This window comes from Mobula hypostoma, chromosome 5, assembly GCF_963921235.1.
Source record: "Mobula hypostoma chromosome 5, sMobHyp1.1, whole genome shotgun sequence".
NCBI lineage: Eukaryota > Metazoa > Chordata > Chondrichthyes > Myliobatiformes > Myliobatidae > Mobula > Mobula hypostoma.
In genome coordinates, this window is record NC_086101.1 from 37212205 (window position 1) to 37238221 (window position 26017).

The 26017-nt window shown below is 43.9% G+C and overlaps 1 protein-coding gene across 7 annotated transcripts in view; it reads left to right on the forward strand.

The window, feature by feature from the left end:
* The window catches only part of LOC134346774 (dedicator of cytokinesis protein 9-like), a 365134-nt gene that overhangs the window by 103668 nt on the left and 235449 nt on the right, over positions 1-26017 (forward strand). For 6 of the 7 annotated variants that reach the window (XM_063048402.1, XM_063048406.1, XM_063048404.1 and 3 more), the window contains exon 2: positions 24057-24173. In XM_063048402.1, the coding sequence (XP_062904472.1) occupies positions 24057-24173 (117 nt within the window). Of the gene's footprint in view, positions 1-5653; positions 6254-24056; positions 24174-26017 lie in introns of those variants that run through there. The other variant, XM_063048401.1, reaches the window with a different exon arrangement.

Here is a 26017-nt window from a genome sequence, read left to right on the forward strand (position 1 = left end):
TTGTACAATGACCAATTAACCTACCAACTGGTACGTCTTTGGACTGTGGGAGGAAACACACATGGTCACAGGGAGAACGTACAAACTCCTTACAGGCAGCTACAGGGATTGAACCTATGTCACTGAAACTGTAAAGTGTTGTGCTAACCACTGTGCTACTGAAACTTAAAGAAACAAAAACTAATTGAGAAGATGGCCAGAATTCCCTTTGTTTATTTGGGATGCTGTGCCGCGCAATTGGGACAAGAGACTCTTGCCAAACAGTTTCACTTGTGTGGCCTTTAGACATTACACTGATTAGAGTGAACAGTTTTAAAATAGTGTCAGTTGCAGCTATTTGTGTTCATAAAGCAGTAAGTTTTGTCTCTGATAGTTGATAAGAAATAAGCAGTAAGACAATTCAGAAATGCTTTGCTCACTGCGGTTTCAAGCATTTAGACTTGGAGATGCCAGAAGCGGCTGGGAGTGAAAATGAAATGATTTCTCTACTTCAACAAGTTAGGAACTACAAAGAATTTGAAGGTATAGACAAATCATCTTGAATGTTAACAGTGAAAGTCAAGATTTGGAGGATGCAATCGTTTAAAGCATAATATGAAGGCAAGCCATTGCACTTGGTGTCTGTGCTGGTTTTGTTAATTTACAGTCAATCAAAAGAACGCAGTGGCATACACTGGATGAATTCCTCCGATAACTATTAGGAACTAATACACAGTTTTATAGTACTGTATTAGTATTGACAGTGTTCTCATTTGTTCAGCATTCCATTTAAACATATAATTTATTACTCAGTTAAATAGTAGTTTATCTTTTTAATACTGTTTAACTATTTCCATGAAACTTTAGCTAACAGGGGCAGTCACTTAATTGGGCCAAACTTAACAGGTCCTGATGTGCCCCAATTAACCAGAATCCACTGTAGTTCAAAAGGTGAATAACGAGGTAGTGTTAATGGATTCAGTAATCTGATCACAGAAGGGAAGAAGCTGTTCTTGAAACACTGAATGTGGGTTTTAAGGCAGCTCTGCCACCTTCCTGATGGTAGTAATGTGAAGAGGGCAAGTCCTGGATATTGAGGGTCATTAATGATCAAAGTTGTCTTCTTAGGACACTACTTCTTGAAGATGCCCTTGATGGTGGGGAGAATAGGGACTGATGAGGGAGTAACTGAGGAACAGCCACCTCGATTTAAGCTGTGCAAAGACATCCATCCCCATCTTGTGCTTGCTCTATGACAAATCAAGTCAAGTCAAGTTGCTTTTATTGTCATTTCAACCATAACTGCTGGTACAGTACACAGTAAAAATGAAACAACATTCCTTCAGGACCATGGTGCTACATGAAACAACACAAAACTACACTAGACTACCTGAAACAACACAAAACTACACTAGACTATGTGAAACAATACAAAACTACATTAGACTTTAGACCTACATTGGGACTACATAAAGTGCACAAAACAGTGCAAGACAGTACAATAATTAATAAACAAGACAATAGGCACAGTAAAGGACAAATTACAATATAATAAATGATGTAAATGTAAACAATGTTTTAGCAGGAATTGAGAAAGAAATGAGCAAAAATTGCAAAGGGAGTGGAATGGTGTTCAAGTGAGTGTGTGTGTGTGTGTGTGTGTGTGTGTGTGTAGGTTGGTGTCAGACCAGACTCTGGGAATTGAGGAGTCTGATGGCTTGGGGGAAGAAACTGTTACACAGTCTGGTCGTGAGAGCCTGAATGCTTTGGTACCTTTTGCCAGATGGCAGGAGGGAGAAGAGTTTGTATGAGGGGTGCGTGGGGTCCTTCACAATACTGTTAGCTTTGCGGATCCAGCGTGTGGTGTAAATGTCTGTAATGGCGGGAAGAGAGACCCCGATGATCCCTTCAGCTGACCTCACTATCCGCTGCAGGGACTAGCGATCTGAGACAGTGCAATTCCCGATCCAGGCAGTAATGCAACTGCTCAGGATACTCTCGATACATCCTCTGTAGAATGTGGTGAGGATGGGGGGGGGGGTGGAAGATGGATTTTTCCCAGCCTTCACAGAAGGTAGAGACGCTGCTGGGCTTTCTTGGCAATGGAGCTGGTGTTGAGGGACCAGGTGAGATTCTCCGCCAGGTGAACACCAAGAAATTTGGTGCTCTTAATGATCTCTATGGAGGACAGCACACAAGCTGTGATACTAACCATCCAGTTTATGGCAGAGCCAGAGCCAGCCTCAGTAAGCAATGAGTAACAAACAAGGCTACGTCATTACCCAATCATATTCCTTCTATCTACCTCATTTCCAACACACTTCATAAGGGAATTGGGTAAATCTCAAGCACCAATGGGAAACTGGTTCTGGAGCTTTGTCACTGTGGATTGAACAAAGTCATCCGAACCTTTGTTGTGGAGTTGCTGCTTATAGATGACACTTAGAGCCCGAACTTGGAATGCATCATCAGTTTGTTCACAGAAACCTGGATGCCACACAGTGTCCAAAGGATCAAGGTCTTTTCCCAACCTGCCCCCAATGCAACACGTAACTCTTCATGACACAATTTGGAAAATGTGAACCACTTTCCATATCACGTAGCGCCTGACTGATAAAGGTAGACCTTGTGATAAAATTCACCACTGCTTCCAATGACACAGGGTGGTCTTTAGTTACTTGAAGAAAAGGGTAAATATCAAAATCTCAGACCTAACACAAAACACACGTGGTACCAGGCAGCTGTGATTCCTGTCCTCCCGTCCTCAGACACACACCAGGCATCTCCAGACTCTCGAAAAAGACCACCGATGTTATCTGTACAAATACATGACACACTGGAACCTGATTCCGATTCACCAGAAGGCTAAGTGAACCAATATCCACAGCACTGAAGCCCTTGTTATGCTCAGTTGACACTGGCATTTCATGCTTGACACCAAACACCTAAAGCAGAAATTCTTTTCCAGGATCTGTGAGGTAGCTGAATACTTGGTGGACAAAGGAAAAGATTCAAGGATGTAATAAAAGCTGTGTTGAAAGAAAATGTGGCATCCCTGCTCATTTTTGAGAGTCTCTAGCCCACGACTGTTCAAGCATTCATAGAACTTGGAGCAGGAGAGGTCACCCATCCCATCGATAAGCTCATGGCTGATCTTGCTGTGGACTACCTACGTGCCTTTTCCCCAGAAGCCTTAACTCCCCTAATATGCAAGTATCTTCCTAACTGTCTCTTAGCTATACTTTGCTTTTGTTTTATAATCCTGCTCGAGATCTCAGGTCTTCTTCCGTCAGTCTCTTAAATTTAAATAATCTCCCCCAAAAGATAATTGGCAGGTCTGCTTTTTAAAATCATAGTTCCAAATGTGGAATTCAATACCTAAAACTATAAGGGATGCAGACTCACTTGACACTTCTAAATGCCAGCTCAAAACCTATTTTTTTAACCTTGCATTTAACTAACATTTCTTGTATTTTATTTTAATGGTTACTTTTATTTTTATCTTTTATTTTCATGCTTGCACTTTATCCCATTGTTAAAGCACTTTATATTATTTAGATTATCTGTATGAGAAGTGCTCTATCAATAAGTTATTGTTAATATTAATATTTACTGCCTCTGTTGCATCCTTGGACAGTGTATTTCACAGATTCACTCTCTGGGGAAAACCGGTTCATCCTAAATCTACTCCGCAAAATCTTGAGGCTATGTCCCCTAGTTCTAGTGTCAGTTGCCCATGAAAACAATCTTCCTGTCCCTATCTTATCTATCCATTTTATAATTTTTTTATGTTGGTATAAGATCTCTGCTCGTTCTTCCGAATTCCACCAAGTATAGACTCAAGTAACTCAGTTTCTCCTCAGCATGGCATTGGGAATCTTGAGGCTGTGGATCAGGAACACAGCAGTCTTCCCGAGAGGTTTGAGGAACATACCACCTCATCATCTACCCTATGCAATGTTGGAGCCAGGGTCAATGTTCTTTGGATCCAACATTGACCTCATCACTCAGCCCAGTCCCACAAAACTGGAGTCGAAGCAGATCATGTGCTGACACTGGAGAAGGTTCCAAGGAGATTCACGAAAATGATTCCGGGATTGGAGGACTTGTCACATGCAGGGCGTGTGATGGCTCTGGGACTGTTCACTGGAATTAAGAAGAATGAGGGGATGACCTAATTGAAACCTATCAAATGGTGAAAGGCCTTGATAGAGTGGATGTGGAAAGGATGTTTCCTGTGGTGGGAGAGTGTAGGACCAGAGGACACAGCCTCAGAATAGAGGGGTGTCTTTTCAGAATGAAGATAAGGAGGAATTTTTTAGCTGGAGAGTGGTGAATCTGTGGAAATCGTTGTCAAAGGCAGCTGTGGAGGTCAAGTCTTTAAGAAAGGCTGAAGTTTCTTGATTGGGTAAGGCATGAAGGGATATGGGGAGAAGGCAGGAGATTGAGGCTGAGAGGAAAAATGGACCAATCATGGTGGAGGAGACTCGATGGGCCAAATGGCCTAATCCTGCTCCTATATCTTATGGTCATCCTCCATCCAAGTGACGGCCTGAGAAGAGGATCATTATTCTTCAAAAGTACGACCAGCTGTAAAATTCTTTGGATACCCAGAATTACCAAACATTTTCACCTCTCATAATCTTGCAAGCACTCTTTAGCTCCCCCTGTAGTGTGCCTTTACAGAAAGTGTTCATTTCAAACCCTCTTTCAAGGCCCTGTTAAATCTTTGCCCAAAACAGCCACTGGGAGAGGTTACAGGTGCCTCCATTGAATCGCTTACAAAAAGAGAATCTAATACCTTTAACAGGTTTATTGTAAGTGTGACACTCCAGTACTCTTGAGGCTTGGTCTCAAACTTTCTGTTGACTGTTCTTTGCAGAGGCACAGTTTCAGACTTTTCTTGTACATGGAGGTCCTTCCTGAATAGACCCGCCTCTTGCCCTTTCCTCCCTTTTGCTTCCCTATACACTCCCAGCTCCCCTACATCCTGCAGCCCCACCCAACCTGCCCCCTCCCCTCACCACATCTGTTCCTTCCTCCTCCACTCAACCCCAAACCTCCACTCCACTACTCATTCCTCTCTGCCATGCACCCCTCTTCCCACCACCCCTCGCCAATCCCCAGCCCCAACTCACTCCTCTTCCCTGGCCCCATCACCTCAACCCTTTCCTCACCTCTCTCCTCACCCCACTCTTCCCCTCCCTTCCTCACCCCTCACCCCATCCGTCCTAACCCCCACCCCATCACACCCTTCCCTGCTCCATTCCCCCTACTATCCTTTCCCATCGACCCATCCCCCCCGACCCCCACATCCTTCCTCTCCCCCCAGACGTCGATCCCTTCCATCGACTTTACCTCTCCCTCCTCCTGCCCAACATCTTGGTGGCCGAATTTCCAGCAGCGAAAGGGGTTCAAGTTGCCTGAAACTTGGGGTTCGGTCCACGTCCGCCGCTGTCCAACTTCCCACTGTTAAGTTTGCAAAGTGAGCGAGGAGTTGGTTTAATCGCCGGTGTTAACGCACTGCCGATTAATCTTTTAATTGTTGAAGCAGCGCTTCACCTTGTGAAGTGTGCAAGCCCACTGACTTCACAGCCAAAGGGTTATATGCGTCTTCATAAAGCATTCAGATATCTTTGGGGTGGGTGGGGGATCGTGGAGTTGAACGTGAGGTGTGCAGGGGGGAACTCATAGTTATTTTAATGACTTGCACTGTTCTGCAGCCACAGAACAGCACATTTCCCGACGTATACAGTACCGGTGAAAAAACCTGGTCTCTTCAGCGTGCACGTTCACCCGTTCCCGGAGCAGGGGTTTGAAATGCTGGTGGAGGCGGTTCGCAGTCTCCCTCTCTGCTCCGCCCTGCCTCAGCCGCTGGCAGGATTTGTCCCTGCCAATTGCGCATTCCCCGCTCGACGGCTGGAGGAACTTGGCTGGAAAGTTTCCGTGGACGAGATGTGACCAAGTTCCCACCAGCTCTGGGCTGCCCTTCCCTCCTCTGTCTCTCGCTCTTTCTACGGGACTGAATTGGGAATGCGGACGACAGATTGCTTCACTGAAAGTTTTTGACCACGACTTTGTGAAACTTTTGGTGGCCCGGTGCTGGGACCGACACACCGTCCGGGGCGAGATGATGCAAGGGAGAGTGAACCGACTCTTTAAGAAGGATGCCCATGCGGTGGAGCCGGTGCAGAGGTACAAAAGCGCAGCCTGCGACTCCGAGCTGGATGTGGGGCAGATCCCCCTGAGTGAAATCACCGACAAGACCTTGGATGTAAGTGAGACGTTAACCCCAGTCCCGGAGCTTCCCAGTTTCTCCCAAGCGCTGCACCTGGCAGCTCCGATCCCAGGATTAGCCCGGGGGTGGCGTCTGCTGTGTCTTTGTGTGTGTGTTCCTGTTCAGTGGGTGTGGGTGGATTATGTCTGTGTGTGTTCGTTCAGTGGGTGCAGATCATTGTTTATGTGTTCTCAGTATGTGTGTGTGTCCGTTTTTTTCAGCTAATGTTGGTTTAGTCCGCGTGTCTGTGTTCAGTGGGTGTAGTTCTGTTTTGTGTGTGTGTGTGTGTGCTCAGTCGAAGTTGGTCCATTCTATGAGTCGGTGTTCAGTGTCTGTATGTCGGGGGTGTGTGTGTCTGTGTTGCTGTTTCCAGTGGGTGTATATCTATTCTGTGTGCGCTTGTGTCAGTGGATGTATGTCCATTCCGTGTTTCTGTGTTCATTGACTTTATGTCTTGTGCCTGTGTTGGTCTTTTCAGTGGATGTACAGTATGTCTGCGTTCCATGGTTGCGGATCTGTTCTGTGTGTTTGTGTGTGTGGAAAGGTGGTGGAATAACATATGACCATCTCAAGTCCACTCAAGTTCAGCTTCCCTTGTGTGTGTGTGTGGGTGGGGGTTATTTAAATTGGCATGGATCATTTATAGCGGTTTATAACAAATCGGGTTTGTGTATGTGTGTTAGAAAACACCCCCAAAACTCTATATTTGGAGCTTTGCAACGGATTCATTGCATTTCAGTTATTCTAGTTGAGTAAACCGGTATTACCGGCTGTTTTCTGTGTCTGCTTGTCATCCAGAACGTATCATAGCAGGGACCAGTCATCAAGGCACTTCACTGGCTGGTGTGGGTGTTCGGGAAAGGAATTTCATTCTAGTATAGTAGTTTGTTTTATTTTCTGGCCAGGAATCACCATGTTCCTCGCCCCCCCCCCAGAGTTTTCATTGTCTGTCAACATCTATTGTCTGTGCATTGGTTATTTGACCATTGTTGCTTGTGCCAGAAAACAGATCCCAAGAACTGAAGTGAAAGAGTATATATGTTTAATATTTTGCACTCCTTGTGCAGAAACTATGCATATTTTGTGTGGCTTTGCAAGAGTGGAATGTGAACTAATTTATGCTACTGAGCGTAGGTTGTAAAGCATTGAAAATGACATTGGGAATGGGAAGAAAAGCTTTGTATTTCTTTTGTGACTTTCACCCCCTAGGGACCTCCCAAATTTCATGCAGTTGAACTCCGGTTGGGATGAAGGCTGATTTGTAACAGAGGATTCACACACAGGAAGGTCCCACAATGATGATGTAGCCTGCTGATTGACGAAGAATGACTACACTAAGTAGCCACTGTATTAGCTACCTCCTGTACCTAATACAGTGACCACTGAGTGTGTATTCATGGAATTCTGCTGCTGTAGCCCATCCGCTTCAAGGTTTGAAGCATTGTGCATTCAGAGATTCTCTTCTGCACACCTCTGTTATAATGCATGATTATTTGAGTTACTGCCTCTCAGCTTGAACTTGTCTGGCCATTGTCCTCTGATCTCTCTCATTAACAAGGCTTTTTTGCCCACAGAACTGCCGCTCATTGGATGCTTTTTGTTTTTTGCACCGTTCTTTGTAAATTCTAGAAACTGTTGAGTGTGAAAATCCCAGGAGATCAGTTTCTGAGATACTCAAACTACCCTGTCTGACACCAACAAGCATTCCACAGTCAAGGTCACTTAGATCAAATTTCTTCCCCACTCTAGTGTTTAGTTTGAACAACAACTGAACTTCTTGACTATATCTACATGCTGCCACATGATTGGCTGATTAGATATTTGCATTAAGGAGCAGGTGTACAGGTATACCTAATAAAGTGGCCACTGAATATATCTGACCAGTACACTGTGAGAGTGGAGATCAAAGGATCTCAACCCAAAATGTGGACTGTCTATTATCCTCCAGATGCTGCTCAACGGACATAAAGTCAAGATATTCTGCAGATGCTGAAAATCTGGAACATCACATGCAAAGTGCTGGAGGAACTTAGCAAGTCAGGCAGTATCTATGTAAGCGTCGCTGAGAGGATCACTGGGGTTTTCCTCTCCCTGATTGTGACATTTACTGGACGTGTTGCAGACGAAGCATTGTTGGGATCCTTGGTGCCCATCCCGCAATCTCTTTGACCCACTACTGTCAGGAAGGAGGTACAGGAGCTCATTCCATCAGGTTGGAGGCTATACCCAGATGGACTGTAAGGTGCCTCCACCTGATGTCCAGCTCATTGTCAGTGTCAGCTTAATTAATTCAAAGGGAGGTACCTCTGACAGCTGAGGACCCTCTCCATACTCTGGTGGGGTTTTGTGCTGGTCCCCTTTGGAACGGGAACTGGGGGTGGCCCATGAAGTGGTTAGGGAGCGAACAGGAATGATGTGCGTGAGAAATAGAAGACAAAATATTACACCTTGTTGAAAGATCAGTGTTGGTTTATCACTGATCCTTTGGCTGCTCAAGCTGGTGGAATTCCCATTATTTTTGGGAGCTGTTTCTGGCAATTTGTCAGTTATTTCAGCTAATCCCAGTTTACTAACTTGACATAAGTTTCTGAGTCTTTGGCATTAGTTTAAGGCAGCAGAGAATGTTCTGACAGCAGCTGGTGCAAACTCCAGAGACTCCAACACCAGGAGGACTACAGGCTCTTAAGTTGGCTCGCAGAATACACCTCTTGCCATAGAATCGTTAAATTGAAAATAAAACTTAATGCTGGAAAATGCCAGTCTGGAAGCATCTATGGAGAGAGAAATGAAGCTGAAGAATCTAAATTATATCTAGAAAAGGGAGGAAAAATGTTTATTCTAAACTGTAAGGAGGGTGAGGATGGGTGGATAATGGGTGAGATTGTGGGAAATCCCATCAGAGGGAAGAGCAGAGCTGCAGTGATGTTTCTCATGGGAGAGAAGTGATGGTCGATTAATGTATCAATTAGCGTTAAGCTTTTTAAGCGGCAGCTGTAAGATTGGGGTTCAAATCCTGCTGCTGGTTGATAAGGAGTTTATAAGTTCTCCCTGTGACCGTTTGGGTTTTCCTTTGGGTGCTCTAGTTTCGTTCCACATTCCAAGGATGTACAAGTTAGGGTTAGTAAGTTGTGGGAATGCTGCACTGGAAGACTAGCAACACTTGATGAAAATAATGCCTTTCACTGTATGTGACAGATAAAGCTATCTCATTGAACTGATAGAAAGCTTGTTGTCTTAACACCATGTCACTAAGTTCTCCACCTCTTTCCTGCACTCCGACTCGACTTTATTTGAGATGCGGCCCACTACGGTGATAATCACCTGCAAACTTGTAGATGAATTTAGGGCAGAATTTGTTGTTTGCCCAGTTGACTGTGGCACCTCCCAAACTTCCAGCCTCTGCCAGGTCAAGAGCAGAAGGTGTACAAGGAAGCCAGCACCTGCACTTTCCCCTTCATGACCTACACAGTCCCAACAAGCACGTGCAGCACTGTTCTTTCATTATCACCGGGTCTAGATCCTGGAACCTTACCTGTTCAAGAAGGTGGCAAAGTGGCTCACTACCATCCTCTCAAAGGTGGGCAGTAGATGTGCCCAGAAACTGGAAAACAGATAAAATCATTTCCTTTGGTGAGCTGCTGGAACTCTCCTCAGTGGGAACTTCACAGTTTAAACTTCTAGGTTTAATTTCAGCAGATGAATCAGAATCAGATTTAATATTAAATTTCATTTTAATGTCATGAAATTCGTTAACTTTACAGCAGCGCTACGATGAAATACGTGATGAAGAAATGTAGAGAAAAAAACTGAGTTACGTTAAGTATATACGTATGTCTATTGAATAGTTAATTTAAAGTAAGAAGTGCAAAGTAACAGAAATAAAAAAAAGTAGTGAGGTAGTGTTCATGGGTTCAATGTCCATTTAGAAATCGAATGGCAGAGGGGAAGAAGCTGTTCCCGAATCACTGAGTGTGTGCCTTCAGGTTTCCATACACTGACTGCACGTTATAACAGCCGTCCGGCAGTGCTTGTGCTGTATCAAGCAGAAGTAGAAGCCTACCTCCTTCATGATGGTAACAGTGTGAAGAGGTCATGTCCTGGGAGGTGGGGATCCTTAATGATGGACACCTCCTTTCTAAGGCATCGCTCCTTGAAGATGTCTCGGATACTACGGAGGCTGACTAATTTTACAAGTTTCTGCAACTTATTTTGATCTTGTGTAGTAGCCCCCCCCCCATACCAGACAGTGATGCAGCCGGTCAGAATGCTCTCCACAGTACGTTTTTGAGTGTTTTAGTTGAAAAACCAAATCTCCTCAAACTCCTAATGAAATATAACTGCTGTCTTGCCGCCTTTATAGCTGTATCAATATGCTATGTCCAAGTTGGGTCCCTCTATGAGGATTGATTTGTGTTCCCTCGCCTTACCCTCCTTGAAGTCCACAATCAGCTCTTTGGTCTTGCTGATGCTGAGTGCAATGTTGTTGCTGCGACACCACTCGACTGACTGGTATATCGTGCTCCTGTACACTCTTGCATCACCATCTGAATGTTCTGCCAACAATGGTTGTATCATCAGCAAATTTACAGATGCTATTTGAGCTATGTCTGGCCACATAGTCATGGGTGTAGAGAGAGTAGAACAGTGGGCTAAGCACACATCCCTGTGGTGCGCCAGTGTTAATTGTCAGTGAAGTGGAGATGTGATCTTCCACATAGATTGTGATCTTCCAGTTAGGAAGTTGAGGATCCAGTTACAGAAGGAGGTACAGAGGCTAAGATTCTGTAGCTTTTTGATCAAGACAGTAGGAATGATGGTGTTAAATGCTGAGCTGTAGTCAATAAACAGCATCCTAACATAGGTATTTGCATTGTCCAGGTGATCCAAGTCTGCGTGAAGAGCCGTTGAGATGGCATCCTCTGCAGATCTAGTGTGGCGATAGGCAAATTGCAGTGGGTCCAGGTCCTTCCTGAGACAGGTGTTGATTCTAGCCTTGACCAACCTGTCAAAGCGTTTCCTCACTGTAGATGTGAGTGCTGCTGGACGATGGTCGTTGAGGCAGCTCGTGCTGCTCTTCCTGAGCACTGAAGCAGGTGGGAAATTCCAGCTGTAGCAGTGGGAGATGTGCAAGGTCTTGTTATGCTGTTTGGCCACTTTGTCAGATAGATACACCTGCACATTAATGTAGGTATCTTAGCCAATTATGTGAGGTACCTAATAAAGTGGCCATTGAATGTATATAGGTAAATAATCTTTGATCTAGGCAGGTGTTATCCTGGATGTATCATTACCAAAACAGTTTATTTCACCATTACCACAATTGTGTTTGTGGAGCTTTGTATCTGCATTATTGGCTCTCACATTTCCTGCAGTATTAATTATTCTTAAGAGTGCTTTTCATTGGCTGTAAAACACTTGTGATGGCTTCTGAAATGTAATGCAAGTGTTTTTTTTTGAAATGCAAATCACTTTTTAATGTAACAAAAGTTTTTTTGTGAGCCAGTGGTATTTTCTTCTGGTGTCCTGTTGCAGGAACAAGCAACAGTTTTTGATGATAATTTGGTCTGTGTCAGAAGTTTCCTTTCATTCTGGCAACAGTATTTCTAAATTAACTCCTAACTTTTTAAATTAAAAGTAAATAGTTCTAAACATTTTAAGTGTTCTCAACACCTCCTACTCTTTCCTTTGTTCTATTTATTATTAAGCTTTTAACTTTAGTTAGGCTGTCTTAAATTAATAATGCTCGCTTTTGTTTCATAAATTTTAAAGGGAACGTGACCTCCATGTAGTCTTTGAGCCCTTGATTTCTGTGTTGGAAGTAAGAGATTAAAAACTGCAAACAGTGCATTTATAAGAGTTTAAGAATTACAAGAATTTGGGGGGAGGAGGAATAGATGATTAATCTATCAGATGAAATCAAATATCCTGCCTTCGTATGCTTATGCAGCTTCATTTTAAGCTCATCGCTGCTCTTCATCTTGACCACTCCTGGTGGGAACGAGTTCCACAACTTCCACACTGTCTGGGTAAATAGGTTTCACCTAAATTCCAGATGGCATGTATTTGTGCTCAGGTTAAGTAAGTGGCTCCTCCATACATGGAAAATTTTTCTTCAACAGACCTTTAGCATAGATCTTCTCATGGGTCACCCCTCAGCCTTCCTTTTCTTGTGCAGAGTTCCAGACTTTTCTGATAGCTGTAACCTTTCAAGCCTTTTTCTTATATAATGCCCTGGTTCACATTTTTACTGTTTGCTGTAGGTACTTCATTCAGCAGTTCTGTTTTGCTTTCAGCCTGTTTGGGTTATTGTTGAAGATGAGCGATGATGAGGAATGTGAGCCATCCAATGAGGATGGTGGAGCTGGGGGTGGGGTGGGGGGGGAGGTTTTTTTGGAGAGGGACATTAAGGTTGGTCTTGGGGCTTTTGGTCAGCGGGAGATGAAGAGAGAAGACGCTAGAGAGAACAGGTCATAGGATTCGACCCGGTGCGGGACTGTGAATTGAGGAAGCCAGGTGCTGAGATTGAATAAGGATCGGTGAATATTGGTGAAAGTTGAGCTCCAACTTGTGCACGTTTGACTGTTTGATTAGAACGGACCCTTTTCTCCTTGTTTTTCCTTACTAACCTTTTAGTTAAGTTACAATTCATAAATATAATTCCTTTAATCGTATGCAGTGTACTGTCCGTTATTTGTAACAGGGTAGCAAATTACACAGCATCCACACAAACCGAGGTTTGGGGTGGGAGAGCCGTTTCAATCTCACGGGTTTGGCGGGACCGGAGACTGTCTTCCCTAGACTGACACAGCCAAATAAACCAGGGGGTTTCATTTATTTGTCCCCTCTCCTGTGCCACTTTGCAGTGGATTGATCAACTTCGGTGTCTATTCTGTGCAGCCTGTTAAAATGCGGGGTTTGTACGGTTCAGTGCTAACAGCGTTTACTTGAACTTGAGCACCGGATCCGAATCAGGTTTAATATCACCAGCGTATGCCGTGAAACTTGTTGGGTTGTGGCAGCAGTACTTAATACATAATAATAAAAACTGTGAATTACAGTAAATATAGGTACATATAAAATAAAAAGTTACATGCAAGAAGTAGAAGTGCACTACTTTTCAGTACACATTGAACTCAAGAAAACTTGGGTCCAGTGGATGAAACAGTGTTTAGTTTGCACAAAGTAAGCTCAGTCAGCTCGGTGTACAGACCCATCTGTATTTGGCTCAGTGACTAATGTTGGCCACTTGACTGTAGAAAGCATCCCGTGCTTGCTCAGCTGCTTTCCTACAGTCACCGTGTTCTTGAACCAGCTTGCTCAACCCTCACCCTACCTCAGGGACAGAACATGATGGACCACCCCTTGCACTACCATGGACTTGTCTCTGATTGTGGTTTTGCACTAATAGCTTGTTTTGCATACTTTTAATTCACTGTCATGTATAATTTGTGTTCTGCGTGTTGTCTGAATCTACGTGCCTGTGATGCCCCTGCAAGAAAGTTTTTCATTGTATTTGTGCTCTTATTTTGTACCCAGTTGGGAGAGTGGACATCTTATCTAAAGTTCAGCAGTCCCTCAGTAGTGCTCAGGTATCTGGTGTGGGACTTGAAACCATCTGACACCAAAGCACTTAAAAAGTCCGACAATAGGAGTAAGAGGAGCCACAAGGCATTTCAAGCCTGCCTCACCGTTCAGTACGATCATAACTGGCCTTGGCTCTCTGTGCCAGAGAACAGAGAAGGATTGACAGTCAATTTCTTCAGCAGAGATGAGTTCTGTATTGTTTGGCAAATACAGAGTGCAATCACTTGCATAATTTATACCTTGTCTTGTGAGGTTCTGCTTATTGAACAAGCTGCCTATACTGTGAAGGCTTACTCCTGCTCCAGGATTTTGATCTTGGAGAGTTTATGGCACAGTGAAGGCTGTATAAAGGACAACAGTACTTCAGAAAGTGATTTTTTTTCTAGCCCTTGTTTTCCTTTCTTGGACTTTGTTCTATTTGCCCTCCATTATTCAGTTCCAAGAAATAGTTTCATTCAGATGAATGAATTCACCACAGAGGCTTATTTATTTGGCTTCCATGGTTTTTTTGGCAGGGGGGACTTGTACACTGAGTAGTGCACAGTGTAGATATCTGTATTTCATTGGTAACAAGTCAAGGCATTTTGTAACTCTTGACCTCTCACAGAGAGTCTCGGGCGACTGTCGGAATTCCTTTGGCACACTTGCTTTCTGGTGAGGTGCTGACTGATTTTGATGCTTTTGTTTCTATACTACCACTGCCCTCTGCACTCCAAGCTCAGCGCCTGATAAACGGAGTTGGAACGGGAGGATGGTTGTAGACTTTCAATCCAGGAGTCTGGACTAAGTCATCTTGAACATAAGAGATTCTGCAGATACAGAAGAACTGAGAAGCTGGGAGGAGATGGTTCAGTTTAGTGGAACTGAAATTCAGTTAATTAGTTAAAATACTGTATGGGGCAAGGGTGGTGTCTTTTTGGTTTTGGGTTCAAAGAAAAAATTTATTATCAAAGTACATAAATGTCACCATACACAGCCCTGAGATTCATTTTCTTGTGGGTATACTCAATAAATCCATAGATTCATAACCATAACAGAATCAATGAAAGACCTCACCAACTTGGATGCTCAACCAGTATGCAAACGACACAAATTGTGCAAATACAAAAAGAAAGGAATTATAATAATAATAATGAATAAATAAGCAATAAATATCGAGAACATAAGATGAATAATCTTTGAAAGTGTGTCCATAGGTTGTGGGAACATTACAATGATGGAACAAGTGAAGTTGAGTGAAGTTATCCCCTTTGGTTGAAGAGCCTGATGGTTGAAGGGTAATAATTGTTCCTGAACTTGGTGTGAGTCCTGAGGCTCCTGTTCTACCTTCTTGAAGGCAGCAGCGAGAAGACAGCATGTCCTGGGTGGTGGGGGTCTCTGATGATGTGGGGTAATTATTGTGATTGTATTGTGCTAATTTATATTCCACTGTAAGTTGCGCTTTGATACTGAGGAGAATCGGGGTGTGGTTGATCGGCTACAGGGAAACCAAACCAGGGGTTAAAACAGATAGTAAGCAGACTGTCACAGACTCAATGAGACCCATAAAAAAAGTTGTAAAGAAATACAAGAAACAAACAGCTTTCCTGCTACATGCCCCTTCAACTAAATGTTGGTATGTTTAACTGCCGTAGTATGCATTCACTTTCTTCTCCCAAGCCATCAGACTCCTCAATACCCAGAGCCTGGACTGACACTAACCTACTGCCCTCTACTGTGCCTATTGTCTTGTTTATTATTTATTGTAATGCCTGCACTGTTTTGTGCACTTTATGCAGTCCTGGGTAGGTCTGTAGTCTAGTGTAGTTTTTGTGCTGTTTTACGTAGTTCAGTGTAGTTTTTGTATTGTTCATGTAGCACCGTGGTCCTGAAAAATGTCTCGGTTTTACTGTGTTATGGTCAAAATGAGAGTAAAAAGTGACTTGACATGTTCAGACTGTGATGTTTGCAAGGTAGAAATAATGACTTGGATCAAACATTTAAGACTCACCCTGACTTGCGAGATTTGGGTTTGTTCTGATTCATAGAAAAAAAAAGAACAAAAGTTGAGTTTATTGTCATATACCTAAGTGCATGTGTGCACAATTGCAGTGAAAAACTTACTTGCAGCATCATGTTCCTCGTTGTGATCTTGCACACTATCTTTTACCTGCGCTGCTCTTTTCGATAGCTTTTACGCTTAATCTGCATTGTAATTGTTTTGCGTTGTTCTACCTCAGTGCAACATGTCATGATTATATCAGTATGCAAGACAAGCTTTTCACTGTATCATGGTAAATGTAACAATAGCACACCAAAGCAAATCGCAAGCACGTAGCATAACAAGTAAAACATAAATTAAACATAAGATAAACAATATTTGCAAGATTCTTTGAGTGTTCTGTAAATTAGAACAGGTATTTGTAACAGCCACAGCCCCAGGTAAAATAGCTTCAACTGATGATGCATTAATTTCCCCTGTAACCAAGTACCTGTTCATTAAATTGCACAAATCACATAATTTTCAAAACTAATGGCTCCTGAAGTTGATTTCAGTGGTTGATTGTGGAGGGTTGAGTCCATGTGAAATAAACCGCATTCCAGTCCAGAATGAGGTTACGGAAAAATCTTCTATTAATATGCATACACGTCTAAAAATTATGTAGATTTAATGATGCTGTGGAATGTTTTAATTAGCATAATGTTTTTCTTAAGTAGAGACACAGAGACTGCAGGTGCAGGAATCTGGAGCAAAAAACAGATTGCTGGAAGAACTGAGCAGGTTAGGCAGCATCTACGGAGGATCCCGTGAAGGTTCTCAACCAGAATTGTCCCTTGCCCTTCCGACCTGCTGAGCTCCTCCAGGAGCCTGCTTCCTGTTGTTTAAGTTTTAAGATTTGTACAGCAGCAGTGCTGTGATTATATTTACTACTGCTATAAATTCACTTTTAGCCTCTCTACTCAGATCTATTTTGATTTAACTTTGGTGAATAATCTGATTGTTGGAGAAACTTGATGTTTTTGTGAGATACTGTTGATCCTGTCCAGAACAATAGCGGCCTGTTTAACAGTGTCACTTGCTCAATGTTCTCTGACGAGAAATCCTTACTTGCTTTGTATGCTGCTGTAATCCAGGTGGTTTTTAGTTCTTGCTGTGACCCAGGCATTATGTACATGGAGGTCCCTGAGGCACCAGTAGGAAACTCAGCAACAGAGTTGAAGCAACCCACACCCATCTATTGTCTCCCAGTATCCCGCTGTGCTCAGTTAACACCCTCTCTACTCCTTCAAATTCATGTACAATTATTTACCTTATAACGCCTGCTTGTGACCTGAATATGGCCCTTAAAAAGGAAATTTGATTCAAGTTTCCAAAGGTTTATTTTATTATCAAAGTATGTATGTAGAACACAACTCTGAGATACGTCTTCTCCAGATAGCCATAAGATACAGAAAAAAAACATGTAAGTTGTTGAGGGCCCTCCTTCTGCAGGAAGAAGAAAAAGAAACAAGACACACAAGCCCAAATCCCCCTCCAACTTCTCCCTCGCATAAAAACTAACAAATTGCCCACCCAGAGATGGCAGCTAAAACATCAAACCCGTAACCACCTCAACTTCTCACTCACACAAAAACTAACAGATCTCCCACTCGGACGCGGGCACAGCAGCTAAAACCCCTAAACCCCCAAGCTTCTCCCACAGTTGATGATCAGCTATGATTGTACTGAATGGCGGTGCAGGCTTGAAGGGCCGAATGGCCTACTCCTGAACCTATTTTCTATGTTGCTATGTTTCTACACCAAAAAACCGGCAGCAATCACATCAAACACCCAACCCCTTTCTCACCCAAAAAAAAAGGTAACATGCTGGAGAGCGACCTCTCCCTGCCAGGGAGGGAGTTGATACTTTCTTCCATCCAGCATTGAGTTTGGGAATGGAGAAAGAGTCTCTATGTGGGCATCACGGTGGCATAGTGGTTGGTGCAACGCCGTTCCAGCTCAGGGCAACTTTGGCCTGTGTTCTGTAAGGAGTCTGTACGTCCTGCCGTGGAATGCGTGACTTTTCCCTGGGTGCTCCCGTTTCCTTCCATGGTCCAAAACCATACCAAGTAGGTTCATTGGTCATTGCAAATTACCCCGTGATTAGGTTAGGGTTAGTTGGGTCTGTTGGAGGTTGCAAGGGCTGGAAAGGCATGCTCCGTGCTGTATCACAAAATAAGTAATTAAAATTAATCTCTAGATTTGACTTATTGTCGACACGTGTACCGAGGTGCAATGAAAAACTTTGTTTTGTGTGCCATCTGCGTAGGTATAAGACCCTAAGATGTTGGAGCAGAATTGGTTGTTAGGCCCATTGATTCTGCTCAGCCATTTCATCATGGCAGATTTATTATCCCTCTCAACCCCATTCCTCTGCCTTCTCCCCATACCGTTCAACCTCCACTTTAAATATATGCAATGACTTGGCCTCCAACTTCTTCACCCTCAACTCTTATCACTCTGGTTCCCATCCCCTTACCAAATTACTTTAAGAACCCCTCAACAGCTCTAGCAAGCCTGGTGGCAAAGATATTGGTGCCCCTCAAGTTCAGCTGTAACCTGACCTTTTTGTGCAGGTCATACCTTCCCCAGAAGAGATCCCAATGATTCAGAAATCTGAAACCCTCCCCCCTACACCAATTCCTCAGCCTCGCGTTCATCTGCAAATTCATCCTATTCTTATCCTCAACCGCATGTGGAACAGACAGCAATCCAGACTTTACTACCCTTGAGTCTCTGCTTTTTAGCTTTCTACTCAACTCCCTGTATTCCCCCTTCAGGACCTTATCCTTTTTGTACTTATGTCGTTCTGTGTACCAGTATGTACCACAACTTCTGGCTGTTCACCCTCCCCCTTTGGAATGCTGAAGACCAGATCTGAGACATGACCCTGGCACCTGGGAGGCAACATACCAACCGGGTGTCTCTTCCACGTCCACAGAATCTCCTGTCTACTCTGCTAACTGTGGATCCCCTATCACTACTGCACTTCTTTTCTCCCTCCTTCCCTTCTGGCCTGTGTGAGGAGTGGCGCGCCACACAGTCTCTCGTTCCGTGCCTTGTAAGGCATGAAAATGCCTGACGCTGGCCTCCCAGGCCTGAGTCGTCATCGTCATCATCATCCCTTCTGGGCCACAGAGTCAGACTCGGAGAGACCCAGTCGCTGTGGCTTCCACTGGTATCCACAGTATCCAAAGTGGCATGCCTATTACTGAGGGGAACAGCCAGAGGAGTACTTTGCGTTAGCTGCCTATTCCCTTTCCCTCTCCTGACGGTCACCATGATACCTGCCTCCTGCAACTTGAGTGACCACCTCCCTGATGATTGTCAGACAACCAACGTGCAAAAGAAGAGAACCTGCAAATACATAATAACAACAACAAACATGTAAACAAATAGTATAAAGGACATGAGTTGTTGAAAGTGAGGCCATTGGCTGTGAAATCAGTTCAGTGTTGAGGTGAGTGAAATTATCCACGCTGGTTCAGGAGCTGATGGGTGAAGGATAATAAAAACGTTAATGGTTTTGTGGAAGAGATGGGTGTGAAGAGTTGAGCAGGGCTCACTGAAAGGCAGCAACAGGAAGGGTTGAACAATCCCCTCCCCTCAGTGTGTTCCTATTACACAGAATCGAGTTTGGGTTGAGTACAGCTGCCCTGGTTGTTGGAAATGATTTGTCAGGAAATCACTGGCTGCCTCTCACTCAGGCTGCAAAACCTGGCCTCGCTTCCTATTTGTGTTATAGAAAGCCGAGTGATGGAATTGGTCAAATTATCCGACTTGTCTGCACTTCACTGAGTGATCAGCTGCAGAAGAATAGAACAGGACATCCTGCACTTAAACAGTGAAGTCACTCTTTCATTCTGCACTCCTTCGAATTACAAAACTCGTTTTATTTGTTCCCAGGTTAAAAATAACTTTATATTTTGTGTAAAAGAAGAAAAAAATCAAACTGTGTGTGTCCATGTACTGGTATGTGCTTTTACATGTGTGTAATGCATTTCCATTATGCACATGTTACTGGTTGTGTGCATGTGCATGCATGTGTTGAGGACTGTAGCTGCTTGCTCTCAGAGTTAGACTGAAGAGCATTAACTCTTGTGTAACTGAGTTTCCACAGAGAGCAGGTCTGTCAACCCAGGTGGATTTTGTGCCCACACAGCCATTCCTGTGTCCTCAACATTGGAGAAGCAAAAGCAAGATAAAATCTGCAGGTGCTGGAAATCTAAGCAGCACACACAGAATGCTGGAGGAACTCAGCAGGCCAGGCAACATCTGTGGAACATCTGAAACAGTTGACGTTTCAGAGGAAAAAAAGCTGATGAAGGGTCTCAGCCCAAAACATCAACTGTATACTTTTCCATAGATGCTGCCTGGCTTGCTGAGTTCCTCCAGTATTTTGTGTGTGTTGTTCGGAGAAGCAAAACTCATTTGTGACCAAAAGGTCAAGAGAATCTAAAGCTGCATCCACACTAGACCGGATAATTTTGAAAATGACGGTTTCACATAAAAACGATAGGCGTCCACACCAGGCGTTTTTCAAAATACCTCTGTCCACATTAGAACGGATATTTGGGTGAATCTCCTCCTACTGGCATGCACAGGACACATGTAAAACAGGCGAAGAGGAAACTGTGTACTTGGTGCGTGTTTGTCCAGTTAGACTAGAAAAACTGTAAAGGAAATTGCCAAACAAAAGATTTGGTGCACATTGTCCAGAAACATTTCCTGCAGCCATAGTCTCTTCACCGATGAATGGGACAACAGCTACAACTAAATGCAATAAGGCTTGTTACTGGGCAAAAGTGAAATTTGCTGTTACCTCATTTGTTTGCCTTTACTTTTGCCATGTCTTTGTGTATTATTTTGCTGTATTTAACATGTGGAATAAAACGAGTTACTGGGCAAAAGTGACAATTGCATCTATTGAATGTTTGCATAAGCAATACATTAATAATGTTACACGAGCATGGCGGTGGACAAACCCAAGTGCAGAACATGGACACGGGGGCAGAGTCGGGAGGCGTTATCACCATAGCGAGCGTGGAATCGGTTTCTAGGAGAGTCCTTACCTGAAGTCTTTGGTTTGGAGAGAATCCAGGAGAGATGCTAGACTTAGAACTAACAGTCCTAAGAACCATGAAACAAGGTTACTCACACCGGAGTTGACCAACGAACTGGCAGCTCCTTGTTGCGATCACAAGGTCTTTATCCTGCGGTTTCTGATGGGAAGCAGGTGTGTGTAGGTAGTGGAACCTGGGAATGATTGGAAATTAAACGAGGAGATTGAAGCCTAATTCCTGAGGTAAATAATAAGGTGGGGGATTGCCAGAAGGGACCATGACAAATAAAACACCTCGTTAAATGTATAAAACATGTCTGCATCAGTGTTATCTTGTATTTCCGTACAATGTTACATTAGGCTGTTACACACCTATTGTCAGAGAAGTACTTGCATAAATAGGTAAACCACCTTCATACAAGCAAGGACAGAAAACAGGGCAAAGTGAGTATACTAATTTATTCAGTAAGCTGTGGGTCAAAGTATTTGATGTGTATATTTCTAACTCTTTTGGCTTCAGTCTTGTTGCCGTCTGTTCTGAAATTGTTAGGTTGTGTGGGGGGTTGTGTTCAAGAAAACAATGAAATGCCGCCATCTGTTACGACATATCATGACAGCGTTTTAAAAAATATCCGTTTACCCCATCCACACTGCTCTACACAATCGGCGTTTTCAAATTTGCACACTCTGGAGGGCGTTTAAGAAAATCTCCGTTTTTGGGGGAGGAAAACGCCGTTTCAGTGTGGACGGAGGGTCAAAACGAAGAGAAAAAGCTTTGGTTACGAATTTATCTGGTCTAGTGTGGATGTAGCCTAAAAGTTAGATCCAGATGTTTTCATTTACTGAGTTACAGCGCAGAGTAGGTCCTTGTGGCCCTTTGAGCCATGTCGCCCATCAACTCCTGATCCAACCCTACCCTGATCACAGTACAATTTACAATGACCAATTATCCTGCCAACCAGTATGTCTTTTGACTGTGGGAGGGAACTGGAATACCCAGAGGAAACCCCCGTGGTCATTGGGAGAACATACAGGCAGCAATCGGAATTGAACCCAGATCACTGTAAAGCGTTGTGCCAACCACTATGCTACCATGCTGCCCATCCTGAAGTAAATCCTGAAAATGCAGGGAACATTCAGTAGGACAGGCAGCCTCTGTGGGGTGGGGGGGGCGGTGAAGGAGAAAACTGACATTTTGTGTTGATCTTTCATTGGTTTTTCATGATAGGAGCTTTCCAACTCTTTCATCCACAGTAATCTGAGGTTGGTCGATCTTTCATAATCAAAATGTAAACTGACCTACGAAAGGCAGGTGTACAGAGTGAGATTGTAGATGAGCTGGGGTATCATTGAATCTTGGAACGAGCTAGACGGGTTGGATGGCCTGATCTGTTCCAATACAAGTAGCTCCATGTATAACTGATTTTTTTTTTGGCCTTCGAATGTGTTTTCTAAAGTTTCCTCTGATGAATTTTCTTCTAGTGAAACAAGCAGCTTATCAGTTCAAAATAAACTCGTACTTTTGGGCTTAAGTATGTGACATTATTTTCACACTTCGCTTAATGAACAAACAGTGGTGCAGCTGTGGACACTTCTTATTAATGTGCTGCTGTTTATGTCACCTCTGTCCAGCTGCTTGAAGTGCTTCCCTGGGTTAAAGGTGCGATTATGTCTAAATGCAAAGTTTTTATATCGGCTTTCAAGGTACAAGTCTTCAGAATCAGGTGGCGATCGCTTCCTTGTTGAGTTCGGAGCAGTGCAGAGGGACAGTTAGCAGAGTCGCTGCCTCACAATGTCAGAGATCCAGGTTTAGTCGGTGATCTCTGTGTGTGGAGTTTGCATGTTCTCCCTGTGATGGCGTGGGTTTTCGCTTGGTGCTGCAGTTTCCTTCCACATCATGGGTTGGTGCATTAACTGGCTGTTGTAAATTGCTCCTGGTGTGTAGGCAGTTGATTGAATTGATGGGAGTGTGGATGATTAGGCTGCAGGGAGAAATAGTGGGAGAATGAGACTGTAAGACATGGGAGCAGAATTAGGCCATTTGGTCCATTGAGTCTGCTATGCCATTTGATCACGTTTGAGTTATTAACCTTTTTGCGTGCGTGTGAGTCTGTGCGTCTGCGTGTCCATGCGTGCGTCCGTGACGATGGATTTTTCATGGCTTTTTTACAAGGCGCAGAGTGAGAGAGAGAGACTGTGTGGAACGTCACTCCTCACACAGACATTTCGCAGTATTTTCCTTTTGTTTTACAAGATCGAGTTGCGATCTCGACACTCAACCCGGCACGGATGGAAAGCGTACTCAGGGGCGGACCCAACTAGTTTCGAACCCGAGAACCTTCGCTCCCGGCTCCGGCGCCACCAGCCGGCCCAGAGTTATTAACCTTTTCAACCCCATTCCCATCTTCTCCCTCTAACCTTTGGTGCCCTCATTAATCAAGAACCTGTCAACCTCCACTTTAAGTATACCCAGTGACTTGGCATCCGCAGCCATGCTTGGTAATGAATTCTGCAGATTCATTGCCCTCTGCCTAAGGAAATTCCTTCTCCTCTCTGTTCTAAAGGAACATCATTGTATTCTGAGGCTATGCCCTACGTTCTTGGACTCTCCCAAGATTGAAAACATCCTCTCCCCCTCCACTCTATCTAGGCCTCTCTCCATGTCTTGAGGACACATGAAGTGACATGGGTCAGCCCGGGAATATAAAAACAGGAGACAGCCCATGCCCGTTTCCCATCTGACCTCTGCTGGTTTATAGCACAGCAAGACTTAACATGCTTGTTTGCTTTCAAATCCCTCCTTATCTCTATATTCTTCACTGTGCAATGTTCTCAGCTCCTTGGACTCTTGTGCCTCCCTGATTTACTGACCCTCTACCTCTTGTCACTGTACCTCCAGATACCTGCGTACCAAGCAGCAAAATTCCCTCTTGTAACCCCTCTGCCTCGATTCCTCAGTGCGAGGATTACAGGACATGGAACAGTAGTGTTTGGGGTCCTTTCAATGATGTATTTGAAGTATTTTATCACCTTGTATGTGTTATGTAATAATTCAGAGCAGCAGCTTTGATGTTAAGACATGAATACTGTTTCAATATTCTTCAACTTTAATCATCTTTGTGCTTCCTTTGTAGGCCAAACCAAAAGACATTGAACCTATTGACTATGAGAATGTCTTACTGCAGAAGAAAGCACAAATTATTAGCGATCCTTTACGGGATATGCTGATCTTTCCTAGTGAGGATTTCCAGGTGAGTGGTGTTAGTCGTGGAATAAGTGTGTTCTGAACATTGCATTGTTTGGGCAGAGTGGTGTGTTTGTGTTTGGGAAAACTTTGCTCATTGGACGAATGCACCACAGCCTCCTTTGATTAGTACTGGTGCTGGAAGGGTGGTCTACACAGACTGGGCTTGAATTCCCTTGAGTGCTGATGAGGGTGTGATCTGACTGGGGTATTTGAAATGATCAGGGAAATTCATCAGGATGAGAAAATATTCTTTCTAACTTGGTGAATGGTGGTTTGGTAGAACATGAGAATAAACCCAGCTAATTGGGACATTATCAGAAATCAAAGCGCACTCAATGAGTTGTTTGATTGACGATGGACATAATGGGCAGAATGGCCTGTCATTAAAAAAATTGTGCTTCTACAAAAATTTGTAGTGTGAGTGAAGGATTTTTGCTAATACAGGGTTGTTGTGTGGATATCTGTAGATTCAACTTCAGGTGTATGTTGAATCAGAGTAATGGCTGAGGCATCTCCTTCCTTTGTTTAAGCGCTGAGAATAGGTTGAGTGAACTCAGCCTCTTTTCCTTGGAGTGACGGAGGATGAGAAGCGACCTGATAGAAGTGTATAAGATGATGAGAGGCATTGATCATGTGGATAGTCAGAGGCTTTTTCTCAGGGCTGAAATGGCTAGCACGAGAGGGCACAGTTTTAAGGTGCTTGGAAGAAGGTACAGAGAAGATGTCGGGGGTAAGTTTTTTATGCAGAGAGTGGTGAGTGTGTGGAATGGGCTGCCGGCAATGATGGTGGAGGCTGATACGATAGGGTCTTTTAAGAGACTCCTGGAGAGGTATATGGAGCTCAGAAAAATAAAGGGCTTTGGGTAACCCTTGGTAATTTCTAAGGTAAGGACATGTTCAGCACAGCTTTGTGGGCCAAAGGGCCTGTATTGTGCTGTATTTTTTCTGTTATGATCCAATTCTCTCTCTCCTTAATGAATATGTTTATTAAATGCACTGCAGGAGTGAAGTGTGGTAATCCAGGATTCTTACCAAATTGGGAATATTATGCAATTAATGAATGTTTGGCTGTTTTTTTAAATATATCTTATCAGCAGTGAAAACAGCAAGAGCAAACGATTGCAGCTGGGCCATTAAATGTAAGGATTATCTCAATGCTAGAGGGTTGTATGGAGTTTATTATCGATATAATTATTCCTCATTAAATCTCTGGATTGTTTATGTTTGGGGGTGGGGGTTGGACGATTTACTGTGAGTTGACTCTTCAGAGTATTGGAGATTGAAAGGTTTGGTTAAATACATGGATGAGAGGGGTATAGAGCAGTGGTCCCCAACCTCCAGGCCGCGGACTGATACATTGCCGCGAAGAATGCAGCGGTAGCCGGAACTCACCCAGCGCATCTTTAAGGAAAAAGCCGAAATAAACAAGCTAATTACTTAGGTGCCAATTAACTAGCTTGTTTATTTCGGCTTTCTTCTTGAAGATGTGCTGGGTGCGTTCCGGCTCCCACTGCACCGCTGCATTCTTCGCGGCAATGTATCGGTCCGCGGCCCGGAGGTTGGGGACCGCTGGTATGGAGGGCTGTGGTCCCATTGCGGGCAGAGTAGTTGTTTGGCTCAGACGAGAAGGGCTGAAACGCCTGCTTTTGTGCCGTAGTGCTGTGTGGTGAAAAAGGCACAACTGCGCCTCTTCCACCTCAGATGGTTGAAGAAGTTTGGTGTGGGCCCCCAAATCCTAAGAACTTTCTACAGGGGCACAATTGAGAGCATCCTGACTGGCTGCATCACTGCCTGGTATGGGAACTGTACCTCCCTCAATCGCAGGACTCTGCAGAGAGTGGTGCGGAC